The sequence below is a fragment of the Mustela erminea genome, chromosome 2 (genome assembly GCF_009829155.1).
Source record: "Mustela erminea isolate mMusErm1 chromosome 2, mMusErm1.Pri, whole genome shotgun sequence".
NCBI lineage: Eukaryota > Metazoa > Chordata > Mammalia > Carnivora > Mustelidae > Mustela > Mustela erminea.
The window spans coordinates 12,436,354-12,455,907 of NC_045615.1; the positions used below are offsets into that span (position 1 = coordinate 12,436,354).

A 19,554-nucleotide genomic window follows, 5' to 3' on the forward strand; every position below is an offset into this window, starting at 1 on the left:
GGCCACCCAGGGTCAGAGGATAATTTAAAAGCTCTTCAAAGCCAGGGCCCTTCTCAGAGCCAGCCTAAGACTGGAAACCTGGGAGGGACAAGCTTTACTCTTCAAAGTGAGAACAAATGTGAAAGGATTTAGCACTTAGTAGGTAGTCAATAAATGTTAACTTTGTTTCTCAGGTCTGGGCTTCCCCTCCCCCGCAAAAACCATCTCCAACCAAACCCAATACTGGCCCTTCCTGAAATTCCACAGGCCATAGGTCGTCTGCATTTTGAACTAGTGGTTCCCACTCCCCTTACTTGCCTTTCCAAAGCAAGCAGACCCTTTCTCAGATTTCATTTTGTTCAGTCTGTAAATCGGAGCCACAGTGCCCACGTTTGCCATAATTCCCAGTTTTGCCATTTCACAGAAAATATTCAATGGTGCCCATTAGGATTGTTATTTCGAACCTCAGCCCTCAGGACAAGAGGACGCTCAACTTAGGGAAACTGCTGCAAAATCTCCATTTAAGTCAGATATTATAGAGAAGCCCTTCTGGGCTTCCCGTGGCTCCCTTGGACGCTGATCAGGTATGCGCTTTCGATACACCCAGCACACGTGCCCCCGCAGACCCGCGCAGGGCGCAGTGCGCGCTGGCCCCGGGGCACCCACAAGGTGCCAGCCTCAGTTCAACCCATCTCCATTGCTCCAGTCCCTCCTTTGTACCAGGTGTGAAATCCCGAAAGGAGAATCATCTGCCACTCGGAAGGATCCTCCAACTGGGCCGCCAAATGGCCCAAAAGATCTTGGGCCCTCGCCAATGTAATCAGTTCCCTGCTGGGGACTCCAAGGGAGGGCCGAGAGGAAATGGGAGCAGAAACCCCGCGATCGCGAACGCTGTCCACCAAGGGCTCCCGGAGCTGCCCCTCCCAGCTCTCCAGTGAGCCTGTCACCCTCCCGCAGTCACCTATAGATGGGCATGGCGGGGTCACACGAACCCGACGTCTGGGGCTTAACGGGGACACACTCAGACCCTGCCACCCTGCAGTCCTCTCTCTTTCAGAAAAGCACCAGAGAGTAGGCTCGCTCCCGCTTAACAGAATCTGGGCTCTCAGGGGCTGTGACTTTCACTGCCGCCAGCGTTCGGAGCCTCCAGCTTGGGTCTTCCTTGGAAACTCACGCGTCTGTCCCTTCCCTACCGCCCGCCACCCTACACGCACACTTGTGAAAAATTAAATGTTTCCAACAGTGCTCACGACAGCCTGCTCCAGTACCCAGCCCGGGTGCTTGCGCTCAGTACTCACCGAGATTGGGGTGTCGGGCAGCGGGGTTGGCCCTCCCGGGCAAGCTGTGCAGGACCGGGCTGTCGAAGGGACCGGCGGAGGCGGCGGCGGCCGCGGCCCAGGACGCGCCCACGTCGGCCATGTAGGCGGGGTAGGGGCTTGAGTAGGAGCCTGCGAAGCCCGCACGCCCGTACTGCTCGCGGCCCGTCAGGCCCGCACCCGCAGCTCCGCTACCACTGCTGTAGGCCGCGGCTTCCCGGGCCGCGGCGGCGGCGGCGGCGGCCGCCAGGGACCCAGTGGTTCCCGGGAAGGAGAAGCGCGGCGACACCGGCGGGGGCGTGTAGGCGGCTCCCTCGGCTCCCGCCTGGCTCCAGCCCGGACTGCCCTGCTGGGTTCCGGGCCCGGCACCCGACGGGGCCCCACCGGAGCTGCCGCCAGAGGTGGCTCCGGACGCGGCGCCCCCGCCTCCGCCCTGGAGATAAGACAGGCCCAGCACAGATGAGGGCACCCGCGGCGTAGGCACGTAGACTGGCGAGGACGCAGCGCCCGCGCTGTGCATGAAGGCGCCGGGGCCGCCCGCCTCGTAGGCCCCGGGAGGGGGGCCGTGGTTGGCCGCCATGGCCAAGCTCTGGTACATCGCCCCCGCGAGCTCTACGCTTCGGAGTCCCGTCACTCGCGAGTCAAGGCGCGATGCAGCAAGACACAATAATAATAATGATAGAAAAAATAATAATAAGGTACAGGTGAGAGTCTGTCACATAAACGCAGATCAAAAATCAAAAGTAAAGAAAAACCAATCTCTCAAAAACATTCACGTATTAAATCCAGCATCGAGCAAAACCGACTCTAGGCTCTTGTTTATAGGAAAATCCCAAATTGAAATTTTGGTTCTTCCTGGAGGTGCTAGAGGAGAGGCTGAATCTACCCCTGGGCCTAGAGGTCCCGAGCGCCTACGAGTGGCAGAAGACGCGGGGTGGTGCCTGGGCGCCTGCGTGGGGCACGGGCCTTCGGGTCACGCCGGCGGCTGTCGCCGCGCACAGTCCTCAGGACACCGCAGACTCCGGCGTTGGGTGCAATAGTCTGGTTCCAATGCAGAGGGACCGGCTGCGTCCTTCTACAGGTCCTAAAAGGGGAACAACAAAAAGAGGAAGTTCATTAGGAGCCTCGTTATGCTCGAGGTTGCTTCTTTCGAACTGCTAACCCAAGAAAACATCACTCTCTCTCAAAGGCTCCCAAGGAAGCTGCGGTCTTCGTTGTGCGGAGGCCCGGGAATCTGGCTGCTTCGTGGAAGCCTAGGGAGGGCAGTTTTAGGGACATGGGGCTTCATGGTTATTGGACCTGTAATTATGGGTAGTGACCCAGGTCATTTTTTTTTTTTTTTGTATTGCTTGTCAGGAACGTCTTTAATTTTGCCTTATTTTTCAAGCATATTCTAGTCACTGTATTTTATAAGTTCAAGGGTTTTAGGTTTCCAGGGCAGTGCCTGGGACCCAAGAAATATCTCTGTCCCACCTAACCCCAAGTGTCCCGGGCGTGAAAAAAAACTTTAGATTGCCCGTGAAAGACAAAGACAAACTCTATAAAAACCAGCAACCGAGGAAAATTTTCTTTGTAATCTTCTTTTTTTTTTTTTTCCTTAAGTAGAGGTAGAGTCTAAATGTTTATATATGAGCACAGTGTCTGGTGAATTTCTGTGAAAAGGATTGTGAAAATTCTTATCCATCCACACACTTTACCATGAGGAAGTCAAATCAGACAAGATATTTTTCCTGCAAACAATATTTTAGCGATGTTGCAGATTGGGTTTCCAAACTAGAAAAGTGAAAGGAATGTCCAAGTTCACTTTACAGAACTACTCCCTGGTCATCTGGATTTACTGAATGGGTTTTTCCACATAGAATCCCTGGTTCACCCACATAGGGAATCAGAACACCAATGACACTGCTTGAGGGGGAAGAACCATTCATGGGACTTGGTTATATCCTTGTATCCTGTGTTTTTATTTTCCCAGGCCATTTTTTTCTGATAAAATAAGGGCTTTACTTTCTGAAGCACCTGCTTTGTTCCAGGTCCTTATTGTCACAGCTTCACTAAGGAAAAGTGTGTCGTCTCTATTTACAAAAGATAGAACTGAAGCATCATTAGAGAGTTTTGAAACTTGTCAAAAGATCAAAATACAATTAAGGGGGGTGAGGGACAGAATGTGTGGGCCTCCAGGGTTTGAGCCTGACTGAGACACTCCCACTTTTCTCCTTAAGATGAGGTAGTCACTTTTAGCAGTAGTTTCTTTTTCATTGCAATAGTAGAATTAAAGATATTAATTGACCTTTATTACACTAAATCCAGGCTCCATCACTTACTGAATGGATGACTTTAGACACATTAGTTAACCTCTGTGCCTCAGTTTCCTCATTTGCAAAAATGCAAATGTTAAAGGCATCTATCTTGTAGAGTCACTTGAGGATTGTGAGGATTATTATATATAAAGCACTTATAACAGGGTTTTTATAAAAGTTATAACAGGCACAAAGTTCTATACAATTGTTGGCTATTATTATTACAGATTTCTAGTGTGCCAGAAGACAGTGCCTCAGATATAATCATACTATAATAAATGGGCATCTTAATTATTGTAAAAAATTCTGAAAATGGAATTTCTAATACACACTATATAATGTTTTTAACCATTTTTGCAACATCACTAATGATAATGGAGTTAATAGCACTGTATTCTATAGTCACATGTTAACTCCGAGATGGTTTGTTATTTGCTTTCAAAACTATACAACAAATTATTGGTTTGTTGGACATTTCTTTCCAGTAAGAAGTCTGGCTAGACAGTGGATACAAAAAAATTTGATCTGAGGAGTACCGTATTAGTCCGTGGATATGACTCTTTTTTTTTTTTAATTTTATTTACTTATTTGACAGAGATCACAAGTAGGCAGAGAGGCAGGCAGAGAGGAGGAAGCAGGCTCCCTGCCCAGCAGAGAGCCCGACGCCGGGCTGGATCTCAGGACCCTGGGATCATGATCTGAGTCGAAGGCAGAGGCTTTAACCAACTGAGCCACCCAGGTGCTCCCGTGGATGTGACTCTTGATCTCCTGTTTGTGAGTTCAAGTCCCACGGTTGGGTGTAGAGATTACTTAAAAATAAAATGTTTAAAAAAAATTTTTTTTAACTAACTAACTTTTTTAAGTAACTTCACTCTTTGAAAATGAAGATAAAAAATAGTAACTTATAAAAATCTCTGGGCTTCAATAAGTAAATACATAGGTTTATTTTGATAAAATATTCAGTATTTAATTTTTACATCAAATAGTTTTTCTATTTCATTGTATTTTCTCTAGTATTCAACTTCTGCAGTTCTAAAACATAACATCATAATTGTTTCTCACATAACTGCAGGAAAGGAAGATTTATAATTTTGTAAGACAACTTCCAATATACATACAGACGCTAATTTACAAGCTTTAAAATGTAAATGCTAAAAATGCCATAAATCTAGCATTTGTCTTTATTACATGCTCTGCCTTTTTTAAATGGCTGGTACATTACCTGGGCGTTGGATTACTGAACAACAGAAGGTGGAGAAAATACCCTTCAATATCTTTCTAGAAAGACAAGAAATCATTCTGCCTGTTTCTATTATTAAGCCTCGGTTCAGGCATCCACAGAGGTAGCAGCGCCTGCCACTGAGAATGGCAGGTCGGGCCTCGCCATGGGGGCTCAGGCCTGCTCCCCGGTTTTTCTTCCCTTTCTGGCCACGCATTCCAGTTCACCTCAAATTCACAGACCAAACAGGAAATGCTTTCTTAGTGATTTAGCTGACAGCCCTTTTCCGATTTATTTCTGATTGCGGGAGGACTGAAAGCTTGCCCTAATATCCCCGTCTATATACAAGTCACTCCAGCTCTTTCAGCTCAGCTCGCGTCTCGGTTCTCGGCCTGTTGTGCAGAAAACTGTCACACACCAACGCAACACACTCGCCAGCAATAATAAAATTGGCCGCTGCTGGGGAAGGTGGAGACTCAGAAGTTGGGGGGGTGGTATCCCAATGGAACCTTTCTTTAAAAGCCTGAAACCTGCTCCTGGCTGTCTATTCCTCTTCTGAGGAACCCAGGAAATACTCTCCTGCAGCGCTTCCCCAACCTTCCCCTCAGGGTCACAGCGCTGCCCCAAATCCTACCAGCCCTCGGTCCCTCTCCACCGTTTCCCAAACGAAAGGTCTCTTCTTTCCCTCAGCCTGGTGGCAGTTTACCACCCAGGCATCCTGCTCTCCCTGAAGGACCCCCTGACTCCCAGCTCAAAGCCAAGCGACTCGGCAGCTAGCCGTGGCTGGAGGAGGGACGTCACTGCTTTCCTCTCGGGTTCCGGCCCTCCGCTACTTTCGCCCAGCAGTAATGTGAGTGGGTGGGGTTGTTAGCTTCGTGGGTGGTGTTTGACTCCCTGGACCCCAGTCGGGAGGGCTAGGAGGCTGACCAGAAGGGCAAAAAAGGTCCAGGCGCTCAGCAGCCGTTCCCGACTTGGAAGCGCCTCCCTGGGGCCCGAGGCCCAGTCGCGCTGCCTCCCACCACCACTCTAGAGTCCCGGGAGTCCCGACGGGCCACGCAGCTCCGTCTGAGCCCCTCCGTGAGGCCTGTCCCGGATCAGGTGGTCAGTGTGATTTCGCCCGGCCATCATCCCCATCCAGGACCTGCCTGAGAGGTGCAGAAACAAGGGCTGGAGTATACACGCGGTGGCGGGGATTAAAAACGTTCAAGTTCACACACACACACACACCCAAAAGCACTTCGAACATCCCTCTTCGCTTTCCCTCCAAATCTTTGATTTAAAGACGCTATTAAGCCAATGCCCGAAGTTGAGCAGTCTTTGACCAATTGGGGGGCGGAGGGGGTGACCAATGTCTCCTTTCCATCCACCAGTTACCTCTCTACTCCTAGGCAAACAGCGTAGAGGAGCCCTGGATTCGCGGACTGCGGGAGAGAGCATGGCGACGGAAGAAAAAGCCGTACCTGCCGGGACCTGGGCCTCCTGGAGGGCGGGCGCTCGCTCCCCTGGGCGCCCCGGGAGCTACCGCAGCAGCGGTGCTTCTCGCAGCCACTGTGCCGGCCGCCTCCGCTTCCCCCAGCTCCCAGCGCGGGTCCCCTCGCCCCTGCGCTCGCGTTCCCGGGCGCTGACTGGCCTGTGGGAGTCACGTGCAAGGGCGAGGGGCGGGGGTGCGCCGCAGAGGCTGCACCTCCGCTCGGCGCCGGACTGCGGGGCTGTACAAAAAACTCCCCCAGCAGGCAAAGTCCAGGCGCACGGATCTCGGAAAATGCTAAAGCGCCACTGCCGGGGCGCGGGGCTTCACCCACCGCCGTGCCTGAGGTCGATTCGGTTTGCAGTTTTGCTCAGGGTCAGCTTTATTCAGGAGCTCCCTTCTCCTACCTCCTCCCTCCACCCCATCCCCCACCCGCGCCTCCGGGTGGTCCGGGTCTTGCCGCAGCCCTGGACTCGCGGGACAAGGGGCGGGGCTGATAGAAGGAAAGGCGACCTCTTGAGAGAGACACCTAATCGGCTGTGGAGCACCGGGTCACCAGGAGAACCCGGCTGGCTGCGAGTCTCCGGGAGGTAGTGGACAGCCGGGATCCTGCTAGCCTCGGACTGCTAGGGGAAAAGACACAAAACCTGGGACTGGCCCACTGAAGTCAGAACGCAGTGAAGGAAGCTTCCCTTTCGCCTTCTCAGCAGCCTGGGGAGTCCGCGAGGCGGCCTCTGCAGCCCTCAATTTTATGTATCTATGCAAAACGTGCATAGATACATAAAATTTCCTGTCGACGCTTCCCATCTCGTATGGCCTCTAAGTTTCAGACCTTTCCGTTTTCCCTGCAGCCTGCCGCGCAGCTGCACCAATCCAAAGGACGTGGCAGGGGCTGGGGGAGCTTGGCAGTGCCCCAGGAAACCAGGAGTCTTCCAGGCAGCTCAGCAACCCCCCCCCCCGCCCCAACACACCCAGAGTTGGGGGCGGCAAGGGTGGTAGGCCTGAGTCTGGAGTCAGCGTCAGTGCCTAGAGGCCCCCGCGCAGCGGGGCTGCGAGCCGGAGAGTCCCTCAGACAGGTCTAAAGGTTAATAGAGCAATCACAGGGCCCTATTACCGCGTAAAAATAACCCATCGATTACCGCAGCCTTCAGCCCCAGATAACAGCCGGCCGGTGGCTCTCACGCTTTCGGTTAAACCTTTTTTCCCTCTCCTAAAGCCGAATTTTCTCTCAAGAGCAGGTTTTTCATACCGGATTAGAGGGGTCGGGAGGGGGCCGGGATACCACCCTACACGAAACCGGTGCAGCTGCGAAGGAAGGGTAAGGGGTTACGCCAGCTTCCGCTTTTGGTAATCAGCAGTGTATTCCTGGCCTGCTCGAGGGCAACCCGGGCGCAGAGGACAAGACTAGTACGCGGGGCTGATTGGAAGGAAAACCCCAAAGGGATCGTGGCCAACTCGTGGGGATTCTCAGGAAAATCCCGGAGGAAGGACTGATCGCGGCTGCGCGGGGAGTTCTTTTTCCTGAGCGAAATGTGCGGAGGATCAGAGGGGCCCGAGGGCAGGAGAGAAAACTGAGGCGCGCCCCGCGGAGCTGCCGAAGGTCTGCGTCGGGGCTGGACGCACCCTCGCCTCCCCCACCAGGCCCCCAGGCACCTGCTCACCTAGGCCCCTTCGCGCCCCGGAAACTTGGAACGGTCTGTTTAGGGACCCTGCTCCAGCTTCCTTCAACTCCTCGCCAGCGCCTCTGCAGATTTTAGCCCTGGCAGATCCCAGAAGTCTGGGAACTTAAGAGGGAAGGTGTCCTGGGGACCCGGGAGACTGGAGAGGTTTGTGGAGGACACTCAGCTGGCGCACTTTCAGAGGAATGGCGGCTAAGAGTACGCGACCCCTGCTTGGTCTAAAAGGACATCCCCATTGGCCTATGAGGACTTTCTGGAGAATTAAACGTGTGGGCTTGGACAAGCGGCAAGATGTTGTAGCCTCTCTGTTTTCGGTGGGGATTTGTGGCTCCAGCGAAGCCCTAGGTCTCAGATCCGCCTTGCACCCGAGACCCTCAGAGCTGAGCCTGTGCCCTGAGGATGTTCTTAGCAACACGCCAAGGGCTTGGGGCTTAGCATCTGATGGAGTGGCCATCCAAGTGTCCTCACCAAAGCCAAGGACACAGACCACTCCCAGGCGGGCTTCTATTAGCAGTGCTGGATGGCCCGCGGCGCGAGAGCGCGTGTGCTGAGGTTCGCTTTAGCTGGGTGCCCTGGGACGAGCCTCCCCCGTCTACTGCTCCCCCACAAGGCCTCCCGGAACCTTAGTCTCCTCCTCCGTGGAAGGGGGTTGGGGGGGGGGCGCAGAACGGGCCCTGCCTGCTCTAAGTGGATGTTGTGAGACCCCAGATGGAAGAGCCTGGTTTTTCTATGAGCTCGCTTGCTAGGAACCCCGTATTCACCGGGAGTCCTCTTCTGGCAAGGGACGCGACAGAGCCCTTTTATCCACGCCCCACTCTGGAGCAGTTCAGGTGGGCTGAGGCCTGGGAGCCTTGAGAGATTCGCTCCTTCTAGGAATGCGCCTGGGATAGAGAAATTTGTGTCTTCTTTCTTGCGGCTCTTTTCTCTGGGCCCAGCGCCCCAACTTTCTTCCCAAAGCGTTTAGCTCAAAGACTGTCCAGAAGGTGATTGGCGAGCGGTCTGTTCTCTTCGGGTGTTTGATTTTCCCTCGCTCCCTCCCTCGCTCGGGCAAGGCAGTAGCCCCCGCGTCTGCCGCGCTGTTGCCAGGAGCACGGAGCATTTCAAGGCCTCCCTGGCCCGCCGGCTGGAGGAGGTTTATCGGCTGCCGCTAAGTTCCCAGGCTTCTCTCTCGCTCAGGAGGCCGCTGGGAAACCGGGGGGGGGGGGGGGGTGCTTTTAGGTTCGGATTCTTGGCTATTTTTAAGGACGTGTCCCTGGGCTGGCCTGGGATGGTGGCCCAACCCCACTCACGTCCTCTTTCCTCTTTTCTTTCCCATAGTCAACAGGGAAATTTTAATACTGTAAAAATCTTTGATCTCTTTTTACTAAGGGCCTGGTCTAATGAAGAGTCATGGCATGAAATTTTAGACAAATAAGAATTACATAGATGCATTGCACACTTTTTAAAAAACTCCCCAGGATACAAGAATAAACTGCATTTTCTTGGTCCCTTAAGGCTCGGGGACTTGAGCTGGTCCATACCCTAGTAAAATCCCAACTGTAGACTGGAATTGGTGTACAGAGGAATCTGAACTCTAGTTCCCTGAACAAAAGAGTTAATAAACTGTGGACGATGGAAACCACGAAGACACCAGCCAGGGTCTCCCCTCGCGGGGTAACCGGATTTCCTGGCGGGACCCGAGCCAGCTTATTGTAAACGCAGCGCAACCTTAGGTGTCAGAATCTCAGATCTGGGTTGGTAAAGCCATTCAGCACCACGCGGAAATCAGCCTCCGTGGCCGCCTTACAAAAGCCAACAACGCCTGGAAAAACATGGGGCTCGCTCAGTCTTATAATCGGAACAAGAGACCCCCGGAGAGAGAGAGGGAGAACCAGAGAGGGGACTAGGAAGTCTCTCCTAGGGACTAGGAAGTCTTTCGTAACGAATTCTCCGAGATGTAGACGCTTCTCTGTGGACTTGAGCGCAAGGGCTCATGACAGACATGCAGAGTGACCCGCGCTGAACGTAGGCTGGGTCTGGCCCCCGCACGGCCCTCGAATTTCCCCACCGGGCCTGGGCTTTCCTTCTCTGCCACTCCTAATCCTCACTCGCGTGACCCATCCTGCCCCCTGTGCCACCCCCGCCTTGGGCGGAGCTGGGAGAACCAAATTGCGGAGCCGGGCTAGTCCCCGCTGACGCAAAGTTGGAGAATGAATTGAGCGGCTCGACTACGTAGACCTTTTTTCCCTCCTTGTGCCTGGCGTTTCAACACCCAGAATTTTTTGTGGCGTGGGGCTGGGGGTATCGAGGACATAGAAACACCCTCCCCCTACCACCCAAATGAGCTCAGCACCCCAGGAAGTGATAATCAGCCTCCCGCTGGCAGATGTGAGGAGAGAAGGCAGTAACGCTCTTTTACTCCGTCTTGTTTTTAAAAATACTATTCCATAGGGCGCCTGGGTGGCTCAGTTGGTTAAGCCTGGGACTCGTGATTTCGGCTCAGGTCTTGATCACAGGGTCCTGAGATTGAGTCCCTCTTCCGCTTCGGGCTGGGCGTGGAGCCCACTAAATATTCTCTCGCTCCCCGTCCCTCCGCCCCTCCTCCTCTCTAAAAATAATTTAAAAATACTATTCGGGGTTGCAAAGTGAAGCCAAAGTCTTGCTCACAGACCTCCTTTAAAGCCTCCTCGGTGCTTCTGGCCCTAAGGATCCGAGTTTTTGGCACACCCCTTAATATTTTATAGTCATTTCCAAATTACCACTCTCAAACTACATTTTTTTTTTTGAGGAAACAATAACATTGGGGAGCTAGAAGAAGGAAGAGAGGCGTTACCATCTCACAGGAACAAGAACTCAGAGACCCAGAAAGGTTAAGACAGTTTTCTGAGGTGGCAAATCCAGTGCATTGGACAGTAGGTCTCAGATTTAGATTCCTGAGTCTTAGTTCTTTTTTCCATTCTTATTTAATATTGAGTTTCTATAATGAAATGCTTTTCTATTTTTTAAATTTTATTTTGTTTTAAAGATTTTGTTTATTTATTTGACAGAGAAAGAGATGGTGAGAGCAGGAACACAGCAGGAAAAGTGGGAGAGGGAGAAGCAGGCTCCCTGAGCAGGGAGCCTGATTCGGGGCTGGATCCCAGGACCCTGAGATCATGACCTGAGCCAAAGGCAGAAGCTTAATGGCTGAGCCACACAGGCGCCTCTTTAATTTTTTTAAAAGTAGGTTCCGGGGCACCTAGGTGGCTCAGTGGGTTAAAGCTTCTGCCTTCAGCTCAGGTCATGATCTCCAGTCCTGGGATGGAGCCCCACGTCGGGCTCTCTGCTCAGCGGGGAGCCTGCTTCCCCTTCTCTCTCTGCCTGCCTCTGCCTACTTGTGATCTCTGTCTGTCAAATAAATAAATAAAATCTTAAAAAAAAAAAAAAAGTAGGTTCCATGCCTAGCATGGAGCCCAGTGTGAGGCTCGAACTCAAGACCTGAGCTGAGATCAAGAGCTTAACCAACTGAGCCACCCAGGGGCCCCTGAAACACTTTTTTAAACCTGCCTTTTGTTTTTCAAATATCTCTAAATTTCCTTTAATGAGGATGCCTAACAGAACTGCTAGTGTTCCCTCTTTCCTAGTCTCTCTCTGTCAAATAAATAAATAAAATCTTTTTTTTTTTTAAGCCCATATATGGGGTGCCTGGGTGGCTCAGTGGGTTAAGACTCTGCCTTCGGCTCAGGTCATGATCTCAGGGTGCTGGGATGGAGCCCTGCATCGGGCTCTGTGCTAGGCAGGAAGCCTGCTCCCCCCCCCCCTTTCTGCCTGCCTCTCTGCCTACTTGGGATCTCTCTCTGTCAAAATAAATAAAATATTAAAAAAAATACATCCCAAAGCTATTCTGTTCCCTATTTTTAAAAAATTAAAATCCATTTAAAATAATGCAGGTCGTGTCTCATAATCTAAGAGCTCAAGAGAAAAAAAAGAAAAGCAAAAAGGAGGCTCCACATTTTCATTAAATTTGGGAAGGATGCCAGAGGCTTTTTAAATGGGGAGCACGCTCCTCAGTCCCAGGGCAGCAGAGGACAGAACTGAAACCCGGCCTCGGCGCCCGCAAGTCCGGACACTTGGGCCAGCGGGTGCGGAGCAGGGAAACGTCAGCTTGCTGTGGCCATACTGACACTCTAGTACATGCCCCTTTCCCCCTTCCCAGCCTGGCTCCCTCTCTCTCTCCTCACCCAAGAACCTTAAGAAAACCGCAGCAAACGGGAGCTTCCTGCCGCTGCTCTCCAAGCTGTGGGGAGACTGACTCCTGGACTGCAGACTTTGCGAAGTGTCACGAGGGCACCTACTCTTTGGGGACAAAAACTGTCACCTCCGGGATATCTCTTGGTGACCCGGGGCCGGAGTATGTTCACTTGTGGGTCCTCCCTCCTCCTTCCCTGTCAGGGACTTTTAGAAGTTGCAGCTCTGGCCATGCTGGGTCTAGAGCAAGAACTCGATAAATGTTCTGGGCATCCATAAGATGTTAATTTGCTTTATCCATAGTCCTTATGTTCCCTGGAATTATAAATTCGTTTATCTGTGGTTGGTTATACACTTCACTCCCCACACGCACCCCAGAAGGTAAGCTCCAGAAGGGCAGCAACTGTGACTGGCACTTAGTAGAGACTCAATAAATGTTTGTTGAAGGATTAAAATTACAAAAGGGATTGCTAACGGCATTTCTCAAGGGTAATGGGAGTTGGAGAATGGAACACTCCCCTCCAAGGGGAATAGGTCTCCTGGCACACAGTGGGTGCCCAGGGTCACCACCAGGACACGGAGGTTTGGGCTAGACACCAAGATTTGGGCCACTCAAGAGCGTTTATCTGCAAGGCTCAGCCCCACCGTGGCGGACTGCAAATCTCCTGTCCAAATCTAGGTTGCTTCTAAGGAGACCCCGGAGTCCCCGGACTCTGGAGTGTGCAGAAGAAGGGATTTCCGGGCGCGGGCATGCAGTCAGGATTTTGGAAGGTAAATTGGCCTAGACAACCCGGATTAGGCACTGAGACTGCGGCAGCTGGCAAGGGAGACACGGGGCTCCCCAGAACAGAGACCAAGGACTGACAAAGGACGCCAGGTGCGGCGTCTCCCGAAGCACGGAAAGCCCAGACCCATAAATTCTGAAAAGATGGAGGAAGTCAGCCAAACACTAGGACTGAGAAAAAAAACGAAGGAGACGGTTTATGGAGAGAGACAGAAACAAGAAGAAGGAGGGGAAGAAGGGAGAGACAGAGGAAGGCAGGCAGAAACGAGGACAGAGAAAAACCTAGGGAGCAGGTAGAGAGTGAGACAGGCCTGAGAAAGCCGGAGAGGGACGGAATCATTCATGTGTTCCTTCCTTCGTTCCTTCTCTATTTATTGAGCACCTACTCTGTGCCCTCGAACTTTCCAGGAGTTTGGATTTGGCATGGAACAAAATAGAGAAAATTCTGTCTCCAGGAGATTCCATTCTATAAGCGGAAGCCAGACAATAAAAAAAGTCAAATCTGTAGTGTTAAATGGTGAAGTCTTATGGGAAAAACACAGCAGGGAATGGACATGCAGAGAGAGAAATTAGGGACGGAGACCAGAGGAAAGAAAGAGGGGAAGATAGGAGAGAAAAACACAAATTCAGAGAAAGAATTAAGATAGGAGTCAGGAGACATGGCAACAGAAACAGAAAGAGATCGAGACCCCCAGGGAGAGGAGAAAGCCAGCAAGAGAAAGGGGCAGGAAAGCGCCAGAGCTCGATTGGAGGTGGGGGGGAGGGACCAGATAGGGACGAGGTCAATCCGGAGTCGAGGGCTCCCCCACCCCCACACCGCCCAGTTCCCGGGGCGGGCGGTGGTGGTGACGAGGACACCAGCGGCTGGAGCGCTTCCAGTCGTCAGACCCCGACACACATATCGGGGGACTTGTGGGGCCACCAGGACACATGATGTTCCCATCGCCAGCTCCCGCGCGTTTCCGCCCAGGCTGCCCCCTCCTCCGCCAGCCCCGGCACCCTTCCCCTGGCCACGGAGCCCGAGGTGACCCGGAGCTGGAGAAGACGCCCAGGCAGGCGCCGCGACCTGGCGCGGCAGAGCGAGAGACAGGAAAGTGTCAAGGAAGCAGAAGCCCAAGTGCGAAAACAGCGCGGGGAGGGGGGCGGGTACCGGGAGGGGGCAGGGACGGCAGGGGGTGCTGGCGGCTGGAGGCCTTGAGGTCCTTAACGCCTGTGAGGACCCACTCCACACAGGCCTGGGTTTTCCTGTAACGGACAAAAGTTCGCTTCACACGCCACCACCCCACAGTTGTAGCAGGTGCCCAAAGAGAGTGGCTTGTTCATTCTAACACCCATCCTGGCTTGGAGGTATTTATTGTTTGGGAATAATTGGTTTCTTGCACCAGCTGGAGGAAAGGAGGGCATGGAGCTTGCAACAACTAGAGGGACATATTTCTCTCCAAGGGTATGTTCTAAACCCTGACCTGAGAGAAAAAGAAGAACGAAAGATCCCTGGCATTCCATTTCTTTCCCACCAGTTTCAACTTTCCTGCGTCTTCAGCTGGGTATCTGTGTGTTTGAAAGACAGGGGTGCTCTATCTTTAAAGTTTGCTTTCTTCCAAAACCCCAGGGCCTCTTCTGCAGAGGTGCTAATAAACAGCAAATTGCCACATGGCAAGGAAATACTGGGAGACAAAGCCAGAAGCCAAGGTCTGAATGAAATGTAATGAATAATCAGCACCTAGATAAAGGGGAGCTTTTCACTCATGAAGGTGTGGAGCTAACTCCAGGAGTTTCTGCTAACCTTCTCCTACCCTCCCTCCGCCCATCTCATGCCACCTCGCCTCCAGAGCTGGAGCCTTTCCCTGGGCAGGGGAAGAATCTCCCACTCACCCTCCAGAAAGTCTGCAGAGAAGCCCACACTCTGCTTGGAGGGCTGAGAGCAGATAGTATAAGACAGAGCCTCATCAGTCAAGAGTGATCAATTTCTCAATCCCTATGTGAGAAGTGTCTTCACTCCACTTCAAAAGCCCTAAATTATCATCTCCCCCCACCACCTTTCTCTCTACCCCTCTCTGGTTCAGCAGCTAGCACACACTCATTCTTCCCCAGATTCATTCATTCATACCTCCCCCCCCCCTTTTTCCCCCCAACCTCCATATACGACTATTGTCAGGGACTCCGATATCTTCACCCCAAACTCTTTGAATGTGGTTGCTCAGGAGATGTATTCTTTGCAGTTTGCTTCAGGATAAGAAAAAGCTCAACATAAGTTGTGTTTTAATCTATAAAAGAGGATTGCTGGTATCTTCAAAACCTACAAAAACTGACCCAAACTTGCAACCACACAAATGATTCTCAACTGGGAAATATGAGACTGATCTCAGGACCTTCGATCCTCAACTAAGAAATAGATAAAAGGGTATACGTCCATACAACAGAATACTACTCAGGAACAGAAGATAATGAAATGCCAATGCACACAGCAAACACATGAATCTCAAACACACTAGGGCTGTGCGAAAGAGATCAGACTCAAAAGACTAAATGAATCCATTTATATGACATTGCCACAAAGGTAAAACCATAGGGATGGAAAACAGATCAGAGGTTGTTGCCAGGGGCAGGGGGTGGGGGGGAAGGGTGACTACAAAGGAGGAGGAGGGAACGTGGGGGCATGCTAGAGCTATTCTATATTTGGATTGTGAAGGTAGTTACATCATTTGCGTGTGTGTCAAAACTCAAAGAACTGTACACTAAAAAGGGTGATTTTACTGTAAGGAAAGTTCATCTCAATAAATCAGATTTTTCAAAAGCAGAGGCAAAATCGAGTATTGCTGGGGTAGGATAAGATTGTTCAGCCCTATACTCTCTCTCTCTCTCCCCACCCCCCACCCACCCTTGTGCATGCACCCATCCCCAGTCCTTAGCGAGACTCTGCATCCCTGGTACATGTTCAACTCCCACCTAAAATACTTCAGAAGAGTGATTTATATACAAAAGAAAGCTTTGCATCTTTTTCAGAAGGATCCAGTTTCCAAGGCTGGTTCTCCCTATTGCTCATCCTTCCTGGAGGCCAGCAGGAAATTCTACAGCAGTCTCTCCTGGACACAGCTCCGGGGCCTGTTTCACACATGTCCCACGCGAGCATTCATGTTTCACCATGGGCTGCAGGGAGGGTGATATGTGAGGGAGGGTTATTCTGTTCTCTCATCTGGAGAGTCCTGGAGCTAGGTATCAGAAGCTCAGAAACTGCTAAGTCACTTTCAACAACACCACCATTCCCCAGGGAACCTGCAGACGTGGAGGATGGAGAGCAAAAGACCCAGCTGGCCAGAACCCAGTCTTTCTAGGGAGACTGGGTTTTGTCCAGCTGTTCCCATGAGGCAAGAATAAGCCAAGGCATGGCCTTGGAAAAAAAATGAATTTACCCCTGAGAGTGGGACTATATTTCTGAATGGACTAAAGAAAAAGTATTTGCTGAAACATGGCCTTTCTGGTACACGATTCTACCCAACCCACACAACAGTTCTGCGAAGTAAGTGATACTGACTCTGATTCTTACATCCATTGTCATTACACCCAGCTGCAGTTTAGGAAGTGCGCAGGGATGGGCAACCATTGAGTGGGTGGTGATGGGAAGACAGTGTGGCCTGTGGCAGATAAAACCACACTTTGGACATGTATTTTATAGAAATCATAGTCTAGTGGTCATCACAGGGGAGCCCAAAAGCCACTGATTGCCTGGGCCATAGGATGGCTCTGCTACCTTTCCTGCTCAATATAAGAGAGAGAGAGAGAGAGAGAGAGAGAGAGTGTGTGTGTGTGTGTGCGTGTGGGTTGATTTCTACCCTTTCCCAGAGTTGTTGATAATATCATTGTTTCCAATTCCTAAACCACTGTGGTCATGGAAGGAAAATGAATGTTAAGGTTAACAGGCACCCATTGGTCATTAGCTTTAATCTTATCCTTTTCACTTGAATTAAAAAACCAAAATACCAACACTAACAAAATACCATCATAAACAAAAACAGAACAAAACCCCACAAAATACCGTGTTTCCTGTTAGAAACAAAGCAAACAGTTTGGCTTTGTCGATTTCCCTGTTACTCTCATCCCCGACCTTGCAGAGCTTGCTAATTAATCAGTGGAAGAACCAAAAGGTGGGAAGGGAAAGACAGATGTGAAATGGATGCAGGAATCACAACTAGAAGAGCATGAGGGCAGGCAGCATCCTGGGAAACAAGGAAAGGAACCCTGGGGACCACCAAGGATCTGACCTTACCCCCTGGAAGGCCTTGGGTAAATCAAGGACAGGGCTGTGGGTCACAGTCTTCCTCTTATGAAATGAAATTGGACACCATGATCTGACAGTGCATTCAGCTTCGATGTTTTCTGCATCTGAATTATTTGAATTTTCTTACAAATGTTGCAATTCATAGAGCAAACATTTATTGAATACTTACTATGTGCCAGGCACCCTGCAAACTTTGCAGAGATGGAAGGATGAACACAAGCCTCTATATTTGAACTATTCAGATCAGTGAGAAACAGTCCAGCAAACAGGCACGGGAGAAAGTTCTGAAACAGATAAGTGCATGGAGAGAAACCATGTAAACTCTTTGTAGGTGGGAGGAAAGGAGGTGGGAGGAGGAAGTGAATGAATCAAGGAACTGTATTATTTGTCTGTGTAGGTGTCTCTCCCCTCCCCCCATACATTTCCTTATGTCTTTCCAGACCTAGGGACGCGGTGTCCTGAATTGGGAGTAGGAATTATGAGGACCCAGCACAATTCATGCACTGACAGGCACATCCAAAACTTCCAAGGTGCATGACTTCGCCCATTTCATACATTTGACGTCAAACATGCTTATCGACATGGTTCCTGCACAGTGCCAGTGTCCCCAGCGCAAAGGCTGGGAGTCGGGGTCCCACGATGTGGGCTCTAGGTTCCATCACCACCTGGTAGTGTGACCTCAGACATGCCCAGCCCCCCCCCCCCCCCCACTTCCCATCTGGCTCTCAGTTTCCTCATCTGTGAAATGTCCTATGTTGTGCTAGATCATTTCTAAGCTCCCTTGCAGCTCTTTAAAAACAAATGAACACATCCTTAAAAGACACTAGGATTAAGAGGTGGAATAAAGTCCAATATTTGTTGATTGATAGAAAAATGCTTCCTCCGAGCCACGCGGGGCTGTTCGGGGGCGCACAGAGAGTCGCCCGGCCCCCTGGTGAACGCAGGCCTCTCCCGGGTCTCGCTCTTCCAAGGGGGTCGCCAGCTCCCGGGCCGCGCGCACCGCCTCCCCGCCCCCTCCCCCCGCGCGGGGTGCCCTGCGCCTCCGCCCGCGCAGCCCGCGCGGGGCCGGCGTGATGGATGGCCGCGGAGCCGGCGGCCTGTCAGGCCTTATTGATGAGGTGCGCGCTGACGGCCGCCGCGTAACCCGAGGCGGCAGGAGGCGAGCGCGGGGCGGCCGGCGGCCGCAGACTCGGCGGCGCTCGGGGTCAGCCCCCGGCCGGCCGCGCCCGCCCCTCCGGCGCGCCCCGGCCCGGCTCCGCGGAGGGGGCGGCCAGTGCGGAAGCGCCTCCCGGGGCCTGGCGCCCCGGTGCGCGGGGCCCGCTTCCTCCCCGCGGTCGCCTCGCTTCCCGCCCCCCGCTCGCCCGCGAGCCTGCCTTCGGGGGCCGCGGCCGCAGCCTCGTCGGGGAGCCGGCACCTCCCGGGCGGGGCCCCCTCTCCGGCTCGGCCCGCGCCCGGACCTCCGCTCTTACCCCGGGCGGCGAGGCCGGTGCTGGCGTCCGAGGCCGCGGTTACCGCCGGCGCGGCCCGGGGAGAAGAGTGCTTTCCCTAAGCGGAGGGGCCGCGCCCAGCGAGGCGGGACTCGGCCGCCGCCACACGTCTCAAAGGCGACACAATTTAGGAGGCGAGTAGTCAGTTTCATGGCAATGAAGCCGTGCGTGGGTGGAGAGAAGTCAGGACGCCGGCGAATATTCCAAGAGCTCATTAGACACTCATACAGTGATAGATAAGAAGATACGGAGATAAATAAAAGTAAGTACATCTACACGTAAAGACGGTAATGTTCCCACATGGCACCCCCCCCCATGTTTTGTACACTTATTTTCTAATTGAGCAAGTATTCTTTTACAATAGCAAAGACGTTTCCCTGGCTCTCCTTGTGATACGACCGAGCTTCGTTCATTCTCAGGCCAACGGCTTCATTTCTCCCAGTTCCTCCTTATTCCATCTTGCTCTGCCTCCTTTTCTTCCCACTGCCCTTTCAGAAGAGAAGAAAGGCTGCCAGGCTCTTGGGTGGGCGCCTGACAGGCTGCAGAACAGGGGCAGGTTGCCCTAGCCCCTTGGCCTTCTAGTGAAAGCGCCCAAGGCCACCTTCTCTGTCTGGAAGGTGAGGATCATGGACAGGCTACCTGCAAAGCACCTTCAGCTAATGGGAATTAAAGAAGTCAGTCAACACTGAAGACAACTTAACCTGAAGAACTAAAGGGCACAAGTTGTTGTCTTCCCCACCTTGAGGCAGGACTAGGCTAACAGGTGAATGGCCCGAATTCCAGATTAGATGTGACCTAAGAACTGGAAAACTGGTAGTCTTTTCTCTGCGGGAGAGTAGAGAG

General features: G+C 52.2%; 1 protein-coding gene across 6 annotated transcripts in view; it reads right to left on the reverse strand.

The window, feature by feature from the left end:
- The window catches only part of GATA4 (GATA binding protein 4), an 82,775-nt gene that overhangs the window by 48,111 nt on the left and 15,110 nt on the right, over window positions 1–19,554 (reverse strand). For 2 of the 6 annotated variants that reach the window (XM_032332258.1, XM_032332252.1), the window contains exons 1-2: window positions 6,272–6,420; window positions 1,278–2,379 (exon numbers count right to left, since the gene is read on the reverse strand). In XM_032332258.1, the coding sequence (XP_032188149.1) occupies window positions 1,278–1,893 (616 nt within the window). In that variant the 5' untranslated portion in view covers window positions 1,894–2,379; window positions 6,272–6,420. Of the gene's footprint in view, window positions 1–1,277; window positions 2,380–6,271; window positions 6,421–17,393; window positions 17,509–18,693; window positions 18,828–19,554 lie in introns of those variants that run through there. The other 4 variants (XM_032332255.1, XM_032332254.1, XM_032332257.1 and 1 more) reach the window with 4 other exon arrangements.